This window comes from Lipotes vexillifer, unplaced genomic scaffold (assembly GCF_000442215.2).
Source record: "Lipotes vexillifer unplaced genomic scaffold, Lipotes_vexillifer_v1.1 scaffold388, whole genome shotgun sequence".
Taxonomy (NCBI): Eukaryota; Metazoa; Chordata; class Mammalia; order Artiodactyla; family Lipotidae; genus Lipotes; species Lipotes vexillifer.
The window spans coordinates 309,390-319,984 of NW_006773582.1; the positions used below are offsets into that span (position 1 = coordinate 309,390).

The 10,595-nt window shown below is 52.1% G+C and overlaps 1 protein-coding gene across 2 annotated transcripts in view; it reads right to left on the bottom strand.

The window, feature by feature from the left end:
• Positions 1 to 10,595, bottom strand: part of MASP1 (MBL associated serine protease 1) — a 61,891-nt gene that overhangs the window by 12,132 nt on the left and 39,164 nt on the right. The window contains exons 9-12 of one of the 2 annotated variants that reach the window (XM_007448423.1): positions 7,970 to 8,107; positions 7,106 to 7,180; positions 3,508 to 3,596; positions 2,223 to 3,359 (exon numbers count right to left, since the gene is read on the bottom strand). In XM_007448423.1, the coding sequence (XP_007448485.1) occupies positions 2,565 to 3,359; positions 3,508 to 3,596; positions 7,106 to 7,180; positions 7,970 to 8,107 (1,097 nt within the window). In that variant the 3' untranslated portion in view covers positions 2,223 to 2,564. Of the gene's footprint in view, positions 1 to 2,222; positions 3,360 to 3,507; positions 3,597 to 7,105; positions 7,181 to 7,969; positions 8,108 to 10,595 lie in introns of those variants that run through there. The other variant, XM_007448424.1, reaches the window with a different exon arrangement.

Here is a 10,595-nt window from a genome sequence, read left to right on the forward strand (position 1 = left end):
GGGGGGGGGGGTGGTTTTCACCACCTCTCTCCAGAATGGTTGTTGTAATTTCCCAACTGCTCTCTCTAGCTTGGTCCTTCCCCAACCCCTCCACTTTTCACAGCATGTTGCTCACGCTCTAACCTGCTGATTCAGAATTTCCCATGGGTGAGACCCAGGAATCTGCATTCCTAACAAGCACTCCAGGTGATTCTGATATACCCCAAACTAGAGAATCACCGGTTACAGGACAGAGCACATAGAATAACATAGAATGACCTTCAAGACTCTGTCCACCTTCCCCTCATCCCCTCTGCCCCCACTCTACTCAGGGCACACTTTCCTGCTTCATCTTTGTCCCCTCTCCCCTTCTCTCCCATCCCCCAGTGCGTTCTTTGTAACCTCTCTGCAAATTTATCCGGATCCTCTTCAGCTGTATGATCCTCCCACTCCTTAAGTTCCCATAATACTGCAATCTCCACTCCTCTAATGACGTGAATTCCCTTTGCCTGTGTGAGACCTAGGTGCACACGGTCTTGCCTTGCGTGCTCATTCGAGCTCTTTGAACTCAAGGAATTAAACGGCAGGCACTTCCGTGACGGAACGGGCAGCCTTCGAGAGGACACACGTCCATAACCAACTCCACTCCTCAACACCCTTTCTTGGATGATGTCCAGGTGACAAAAATTGTACTTTTTTTTGCAATGGGAGAGACTTTGGCTTCATGAGGGGCCAGGTTTTCTTCAAAAAGTCAAAACAGGGCTTCCCTGGTGGCGCAGTGGTTGAGAGTCCGCCTGCCGATGCAGGGGACACGGGTTCGTGCCCCGGTCCGGGAAGATCCCACGTGCCGCGGAGCGGCTGGGCCCGTGAGTCATGGCCGCTGAGCCTGTGCATCCGGAGCCTGTGCTCCGCAGCGGGAGAGGCCACAACAGTGAGAGGCCCGCGTACCGCAAAAAAAATGTCAAAACGAACGAACATCAACAATAACCAAACCCCAAAACAAAGGCTGTTGGTTATCCACAGAGGGTTTATTTCCACTTTAGTCCCCTGGTGGGAGAAACGGAGTGCAGAGGAGGCTTACAGAGGAGTGAAGCTTGTGATATAAAATAAACAAAATATAGTATCCTGTACATGCACTGTTCATACACATAGGAGTGTGCTTCCAGGACCCGACTGGAAAAGTGGACGCTTCCCAATTGCTCTCTTGGAATCCCTCTCAGGGCTTCTTCTTTCTCTGATGGAGAGTCCCCAGGAGAGCGAGCCCGGTGAGAAGGAAGATGATCAGCCCTGTGAGGGTCAGGGAGAGGCTGCTGGCATTGGAAGCACCAAACGCTGGAGCTGGAAGGACCCTGAGGGGGATCTGATGCCTTCCTTTTACAGATGGGGAAACTGAGGCCCAGAGAGGGAAAGTGATTTGTCAAAGGTTACACAGCCAGTTGGGGGCAGAGCTGGGGCTAGAACCCAGGACTCTGGGCTCTCCCTCTCTGCTCACTTTCACGGGCAAGTCCCTGCTTCTCTTGGCTCTGGCCCCTGGAAACTGGAGGACTGGATCCCTCTCAACATCCACGCTGGGTGTGTTCTCTGTAGAGCTGGGCAGTCTGGTGGGACTGGGTCACTCCTATGTCCTGAGCCCTCCCTCTTCTGTTTCCCTGTCCAGAGGCACAGCGGAGCATGGTGTGAGCCTTCTCTTTCTCCAAACAATCCAGTTGAGTCTCCACACCTGAGGCTGAGGCTCAGGTAGCCTTTTCAGATGACACATTTCAAGGCTGGAAGGTTGCTGCGTGCTCGTCTGGAGTGCCAGGTGTGGACACCCATGTGCTCAGCTGGTCTTCGGGAGTGGCGTGTGGGTCCAAATGATGTGCTCCGAGTGGCTGGTGGGAACGTCACGGCCTTGGGGGGCCTCCCACTGCTCTTCTCCTCCCCCCAGTCACCACTGAGCTGCCCAACTTCCCCTTTGTCCTTTGAAATTCCTTTAACGGGGAACAGAAGGGATAAGGCTTGGACGGCAAGAAGTTTTGGGAGAGAAAACCCAGGGACAAAAGTGCTACAAGGCACTACACTCGGAGAGAGGGGCCTTGGGCTGTCATCCCTGTCTCCCCAAACCTGAGGAGTTTTCTGCCAGAATGTACCCAGAGGGCAAAGCTGGGAGAATACACGGACTCAGCTCACGGCAAGGAAACATTTTCTAACAGTCATGTCGAAGCTCAGTTACGCCGAGAGTGAGAGCAGGGCCACTGGGTTTGACAAATGACTAGGAGTGAACGAGGCCCCTGGGGTGAGTACTTGGGAGAGCAGTGGGGGGTACTGGCCCCAGTCTAGCTCCCTCACTGTACTGCGGGGAGAAGGAGGCCTGGAGAGGGGAGGGGACTCGCCCAGGGCCAGCGACCCAGGCCTCCTGTGTAGGGCCTTTTCCCTGCACCACACCTGCTGCCTCTCAGGGTCCCAGGGGCTGTCTTGGGAGGGTGGGAGCAGCGTGGTCCATCCCACTGGTCACGTGAGTAACATGGAGTGTGCCGTCTTTGGGAGTGTGTGGTGCAGCCTCACTCGGGCTGGCCAGGGCAGGCGCCCCGAGGACGTCAGGCAGCTCACCGCTCCACCTGGAGCTCCCCCAGGCCCTGCGGGGAGCCTATCTGCTCCCACACCCAGTCCACGTAGTTGGAGACCTTGGTGTAGACCCCATACACCTGCTTGCTGCCACATTCTTCGGGGCCCCCCCAGGACACCAGGCCTTGGGCCACCCAGCGCTGGCTCGAGTCGTCGAGGATGACAAAGGCGCCGCCGCTGTCCCCCAGGCACGTGTCCTTGCCACCCTCGTAGTAGCCGGCACAGAACATGTTCTCTGTGACGCTGTAGTTGCCCGACCGGGACTCGTAGCTCGTCTTGCACTCGGCGTGCGGCACCACGGGTAACTTGACGTACTGCAGGACGTCTGACAAGGTCCGCGTGCCACTGCTGATGATCTCATCCACCGTCACGTTAGGATTGGAGATGCCCCAACCAGCTACCAGCCCCAGCATGTGGGGTGCCGGGCCTTCAGGCTCGGGCCGCGGCAGGCAGACGGGCATGATGTGAGGCCCCAGGGGCACGGGCTCCCGCAGCTGCACCAGAGCGATGTCGTGGTTGTAGTTCTGGATGTCGAAGTCTGGGTGGAGCACCACTTGGGCGGCCGAGCTGTTGACAGCCCCCGATTTGTCCCGCACGTCATGCAGGCCCAGGTAGACGGTGACGTGCTCCTTGGAGACCGGTGTCACTGTGTTGTCTCTGCGCTGGGAGCGCAGCACGTGGGCTGCTGTGAGGATCCAGGACTCAGAGAGCAGGGCCCCGCTCCCAAACCACTTGTCGTTGGGCACCCTTGAGGTGTCCTCCACCACGATCAGGGCCTGCCACGGGAAGAGGCCGGGCTCAGCATTCCGGCCCCCGATGATCCGCTTGACCAGGTTTGGCAGGGAGCGCGAGGGCTGGAGCAGGGCCGCTCCCAAACCACTTGTCGTTGGGCACCCTTGAGGTGTCCTCCACCACGATCAGGGCCTGCCACGGGAAGAGGCCGGGCTCAGCATTCCGGCCCCCGATGATCCGCTTGACCAGGTTTGGCAGGGAGCGCGAGGGCTGGCCACACGCTGCAAGGAGAAGGAGGGAGCGGGGACACGGGACAGAGACACATCAGGTCAGCCAGGTGGAGGACCTCTGAAAGAAATGCACGTCTCACCCACTGTAGATTATGCCTCCACGGCCCCTACTCTACATCACAGAGCCGTGCTAGCCTGGGAAAGCTGTGAGTGGGCTCATCTTTGGCCTAAGTCTTTCTAGTCTGGCCCATCTGTAGTTGGACCCTTCTGTAGCCAGGGCTGTCTATGGACCAGACCTTTTTATATGTAGGCCTTCACCATCCTGAACCATTCCAGCCAAGATCACTTGTGGCCTGGATCATCTTTAGCCAGGACTATCTCTAGCAGTGGTCACTTTGCCCCTTTCTTCCCTAGAAAGGCATCTCAGAACCCAGATGTGGTCAATGCTGTAGGTACTTAGAAAACTTCTGAAAACCACAGGTCAATGGCTTTGAGAGATGGAGGGAAATTAAAATACTGTCTAGCAGGTCACAGCAAACACTGGACTGGGAACTGAGACACCTGGGGCCTTGAACTGGCTTTTGTCTCCTCTGTCCTGTGTGATTCTGGGTAAGGAAATTTCCTTCTCTGGATTTCAATTTTTGATCTGCTAAATGAGGCAGTTGGTCAAGATGATCTCCAAGGATCCTTTAAATTCCAAATTCCTTTGATTTTTATTTCATTTGCCCTGGTCACCCCCATTTTATAGGTGAGTTGAACTCTCCAGAGGTTAAATGACTAGCCCAAGGTCACATTGCTATTAAGTTGAGTAGCAGGGGCTTAACTAGATTCTAAGATGAATGTCTTGTCCTTGTATCCCACAGTGCCTCATTACATATAAAGAACCTTTTCTTCTCTGGACTAAAGGACACATGATGTGAAGGGATGCCCAGGTTATCCAAAGGGAAAGGTGGCATAATCTACAAGCAATGATGCATAGGCTCTGCTCTACCCATCATTGCACCTGGGAACCCCGTAGTACCTTCAGGGAAAGAAGAAAGGTCTGATCAAACTTCGTTCTACCGAGTTGTACCCCGAGCATGCACATGCACCACCAGCCTCCTGTAGCCAAACGCCTTTGGCCCATGAGCAGAGGGTCTTCAGAACCAGCCCCCCCCCCCAGCTGCCTAAGAACAAGCTCACAAGGGCCCCTCCAAGCAGGGTGCTTGGGTCTGGGGGCTAAGCCTGGTATGAGCGTGGTTGCAAATTGCCAGGCTACACCCCTTGGCCTACAATACTTTCAGCAGTCCTTTAAAGACCAAGGAGCATTTGAGTCTTCTTGGCAACTCTGAGAGGTCAGGCTTCCAGCAACCTAATGCTTTTCAGATGCTCTTCTTCTGGATGCCAAATGCTTCTTACGTGATCCCGAGGCACCCTGCTGTTCACCCCAGGCCAGACGTGAGGTGGTTTTTGCTAATTGTCTGTGGCAGGCCTTTCAGAGCTGAAGGCCAGACTCCCAATTATAAGCAGCAGCCTACAAAGTGACTTCTCCAGGCAGGCCTGTGACTGGCCCTGCAGAACAGCTCATTGAGTGCTCATAGGCCCTCATCTGGTGAGGGACACGTCTGTGGCTCAGTCCACGGTCACAGCAAGGCCAGCACTGAATGGTGCCTTTTTCCCACGAAGGTGCCAGTGGCATACTCCAGGTCACAGAGTGTCTGAGCCGGGGAAGCTTGGAGAACAGCTAACTTACAGATGGAAAACTTGAGGTTCAAAGAAGGCAAGTGACATACTCCAAGTTATTAGTGGCAGAGCCAGAAATGGAGCCTGTTTCTTTGGACTCTGGCTTCTTTTTTTCCCACTAAATCTGTTTTTCTTCTTGATATGCTCTTGTCCTTTCAGGAGGTTGAATGATGCAGCAAGCCTTTGAGAGTGCCCATTGAAATGGGGCCATTCTTTTAGGCTGCTACCATTCTCCATCCAGTCTTTCCTGAGGCAAAGGATTCACCTTGAAATACCAGAGCTGTGTTGAAGTCAGATTTGGGCTCTAGAAGACTGGAGGTACTGAGGAAGCGCCCTAAAAACAGAAATGTGATATTCGAGAATTCTGGGTTCATGAGGATGGCAGAGTCAAGAATGGCTCAGCATTGCTGGTGTTGACATCAAAAGTCTTGAGTCCATCTTCCAGTTCTGCCTCTAACTTTCTGTAGGTAACCCTGGATGAATCGTTACACCTCCCTGATCCTTAGTTTTCTCATGTGTCAAATAAGGGGCAAATAATATTTTCTTAACAGTTTCCTTGGAAAGGTGGGATATTATGATGCCAGATGAAATGGCTTTCTCCATTCTGGCTTGCCTTTGGGTTCAATCTTGGTGTTTTAGTGGGGGAGAATTTAGAATTCTCTGGCCTGGTTCAATGATACACAATGTTCTGCTTGATACCAGGTGTTAAAAGAATTTCATGACTCATTGTATCCAAAATGCTTTGTATGAATCTAGAGGACGATGACCATTAAGAGTCATAGAATGTCAGGGATCACCTGGTACTGCTCCTTCACTTCTGAGGTACGAAATCCTAGCCCCAGAGAGGTGAGGTTACCTACCAAAGCTTGCAATTAGGAAAAGACAACAGCAGGACCAAGACCCGGGCCCATGACTCCCAGCTCAGTGCCTCCTCCCCTTCTAGACACCGCAACATGGCTGCCTGGGATGGAATCTACCTGCAGTGCCGTCTTCTTTGGCCCACCTAGTATTTTAGCAAAATGGGGGTCTGGCCTCCAGTTTGCCACAGCTCCACCATTCCCCATCTTCTCTGAGGCTTCTCCAGCCGTGGCCCTTGGGTGTGCTCCTGGCTAAGCCTAACTGAGATGATGGGGGTCAGCAGCGTGTGGATGGGTTGGCCTTTCCCCTGTTTCAGCTCCTCACGAATTCTTTGCGTTCTTTCTTAGACTTAAAGCCCTCTTAAGTGAAGTCTTCCTAACCAGTCCCCATCCCTTTACTCCCAGACAACTACATGCAGGAATTTCCTCCTTCTCTGGGAACTCGTAGCAGCTGTGATGGCCAGGGACATTTCCTATTACCACAACGTTCTTTGTTCATTTTAAAGTGGGGTCAGTAGACAGGCTTGGGGGAGGTAGCAGTCACTAAGACTTGAACGCATTGCTCTTTGGAAGACCTTGTGCTCTGTCCTATGGTCATTTGGTATTTGTCTGACTTCCACCTCCTCTGAAACACAGTGAGTGCTTGAGGACGAGGTGTCTACTTTCTCACTTTTTCTGGTGCACAGCCAGTGCAAACACCAACTGTGTGGGATGAAAAACCTGGTGGGAAGGGTGCAGAACTGCAGAGAGAAGAGGCAAGAAGGCTCCTGGTGTGACAGAACAGGTTGAACATAGAGGCTGGTTGGTTTGAGAAGATGTGAGGCTAGGCTTTTCTGACCTTTGCCCTTCTGACGTTATCTCTTAAAAATCAATCGAAGCATCATGACCTCCCCACCCCTTACTCCATCAACAGCCAGAGCACCTGCGGCCCGAGGGCCTGGCATGGGAGACCTGGAGGCAGAGAACTTGAGGGTGAGGTACCTGGCAGGCAGGTGGGCTGGCTTCTCCCCAGGACTTCATTCATCCAGACTCCTTGGGCAGAACACGTATATACATCTGGGAGAGGGAGAAAAGGTTGAAGAAGGAGAACATAGGTGATTTATAGCACATGGAAAATAGATCCGGGTTCTTAACTCCTCTGCTGTGGATCATTGCAAGCCTTCCAATGCCTTTCTGATGCTGTTCTCTCTGAACCAGTCCTGTCTGCAACTTGAAACATCTTTCTAAACTGGGAATCGTTTCATCTCTGCTCAAAATCACAATAGCTCCCCACTGGCCTCAAAAATAAACAGGATGCTCTTCAGTATGGTGTCCAAGGCTCTGAGCAATCTGACTCCTGCCTGTCTGGGCCCCGCCCAGCCCCTGGGAGGCACCTCTCATCATTAGTCACACAGCTCTCTGTGGCGCACTTCCCCTGCCCCCGCTTCTCCACTTAACAAACCCTTTCATAAACCACACTTGTGCCCACCATCTCATGAGGCTTACGCTAGCTCTGTGAGCGCTATCACTATTCCCTTTCTGGAAGGAGGACTTGGAGGCTTTGAGAAATTAGGAGAATTTTCTTAGTGCTAGTCTGTGGTGGAAGCAGAACTGACTGGCCTTCACATCTCCTTCAGGGTTCCTTCTCTGCCAGAGGCTGTATGTCTGTGTGGGTACGGGGATGTCATGCAGCTTAACTCGGGGTGCAGGCCTGAGGCAGGGAGAGGTGAGGCATGTCTCCAAGGGTTCCTCTTCCCAATTCCTCCCAAACTGTGGCCAAGAGACTGGCTGTTTCAGCCCCCAGCCTAACCCTGAGACCCAGAGCGTGTGAGGACGGAGTGCGCTGGTTTAGCATGGAAGGCTCACCTGTGATACTGTGCAGCATCTTGTAGTAGGGCTGCTGACAGGAGTATCTGATCTCAGATTTGTATGTGGTAAGGTTGTTTCTGGTGGAAAATGTGACCAGTCCGTTTTCCAGCTCTGCCGGGGCTCCACAGTCCACAACTGAGAGAGAAGAGAGTGAGACCCCTCAATTCCCCCTTCCTCTTCTTCTTGGGGCCATCTGGTGCGTGTCTCATACGATGTGCAGCTTGTACACTGCACACAACTCCAGAGAGCAACGTTATAGTCTATGCACGTGGTGGCCCTGCGTTTGGGGTGTCTCCCATCTATGACTACTGTGTGGTCAACTCACCTGGCCTGGTGTCAATTCCAGGGCAGGGGCAGGTCTGCTGAGATTCAAGTCGATCCCAGTCTTCTCCCCACCAGGGCCCTTTCCTTGACTTCCAGTTCTATTGTGCAATCCTCTTATCCTCTTCTGTCCAAGCATGAAGCCCATGTCTCAGTGAGAAAATTCTGGCTCACATGAACCAAAGAACCTTCAGTTCTTCCAGACCCAACCACATGCTGGGTAAGAGCAGTTATTGTGCTCACTTTGGAGCTTGGCATAAAAAGGTACAAACAAAAAGAAACCCAGCTCCTGCATGAGTACACAGCCGCTCCCTGCTGGCTCTCTGCAGGCACAGAAGGCAGAAGGGGGGTCAGGAGGGACCAACTTTTAGTCTTCACCTACTCATTTTCTCTGGTTGTTGGTGGCTGGACGTTGGGGCTGGCTGTAGGGCAAGACCAAAGATGCCTGCTCCTCAGAGGTGATCTTAGGAGAGCTTGCCAGTCCAGCCAAGTCTTAGGGGAGGTGCCAGCACGAGTGTGCCAGGACCCAGGTCAGGGGCTGAGGACCCAATTTGTCAATGTCTCTTCAGGGGCCTTTGTTAGAAGATGGTGCTCATTTCTAAGGAAATCCTAATCTTAGTTCAAACAGCCTCTGCCAGATTTGAAGAATCCCAGAGGACTCAGAACTTCGCAGGTGGAAAGGAACCTGAAGTCAGGCAACCTAGAACATCATCTTTACTTACAGATGAGCCCAGGGGGGATACTTGACTGGTCTAAGGTCACATAGTGAGTTACAGTCAGAGAACCAGACCTGACCTTAAACTCAGTGTGTTTTTAAGTAAACCAGACTCACGGTTCTCAGGATCTGTTTTCTAGTGAAAACGGCCTGTAATCAATATTAGCTGGGTAATGGTGGACATTAGCTGTGCATCTTCTGACAATTTCAGAGGATCATATTCTAAAGCCAGAGTTTCCCTCCTCCTGAATTTCACCTGGTCACCTCGGGAAACAGAGATAGGGGCAATTTAGCCCTGAGACGCTATTCAGAAATTGTGATTTTTAACTTTAGGACTCCAGATTTATATTTTTGATTGAACAGAGAGTTATCTAACTGAAAATACAGACGGTTCTAAGACCCTTCAGGGTGGACGAGAGGGATGAAGCATGGGAGTAAAAGCAGGTAGGTACCGCCTATCTACAAGGAAGGCAGACGCCAAGAGAACTGGTTCGTGTTGTTTCCTGGCCTCCAATCCCCCTGGACAAATCGCCCCCATTTGTTTTGATCTCCCAAAGGTAGAGACACGCTTCTACTCTGAGGAGAAAGCATGTAAGGGTCAGCACTATGATAACAAGAGGCAATAATATTTACTATCTAAAGCTATAAACAATTTTAAAAGAATTTTCCTGCAGAGTCTCTAAGCAGATTTTTCTTCCTTTTTTAGGAAATACCATTGATTAGTGCCTGGATCTTTGTATTACTCTTGAGTCCCTTAACTTCGGTCTAGCAATTTATTTTGCCCAAATTATCCTCAAGACCTAATACCTAGTTCTGGGTGGAGGATTTCAGGTCAGTCGTAGACATGGCTAGGTGGTCAGGCTGTTGAGAGCCTGTACGCAGCCAGCACTGGTGCAGAGAGATTGTCTGGACGGAGAGCCTGCTTTCACTTTACTCCAGAGAAGTAACTTTGCCCACTGATGAAGCTGGTTTTACAACCAGACACAGGGGGTGACAGATAGTGGAAAATAGAGGGTCAGTTCAGCTTGGGTATAGTGAGTGGGGAAGAGATGAACTTTCTCCCCAAGTCTACACTGGCAGGCAAAGAGCCATGTGTCTCTGGGACTTAGAGACAGCTTCCTGTTCGGAAGGCCCTTTGAGTTCTGCCTGCCACAATCCAAGATGCTAGATCCAGACCCTGCTTCCTCAGTTAGTCCATCTTCTTTGCTTGGGAAAGGGTCTCATAATCTTCTCTAAAGTGTGTCTGGCCACTTCTACACTCTGGGATCAAAATGCTCTTTCTTTCCCCTTTCCATTGGCCTCCCATTCTCATCAGTCTCTGGGCTGGGTTGTGCCACCCACACCCTGTCTCCACTGTCACTCTTCCTGACATTTACTTTCCTTCAGACATGTCTTTCTTGACCTGCCGCCCTGAGGATACACTGACACAGTCTTGGGGCTTCCTAGGGAACCACACACAATTAGCTCACCTGGCCCTCAGGTCCCAGGGATGCCCCTGACCTGCCCCACCCCACTTTCATCTTCGTCCCTCCTGCGGTGCCCTTGCATTCCAGCGTCACACACCCCTCACTGTGCTGCTGCTTTCCC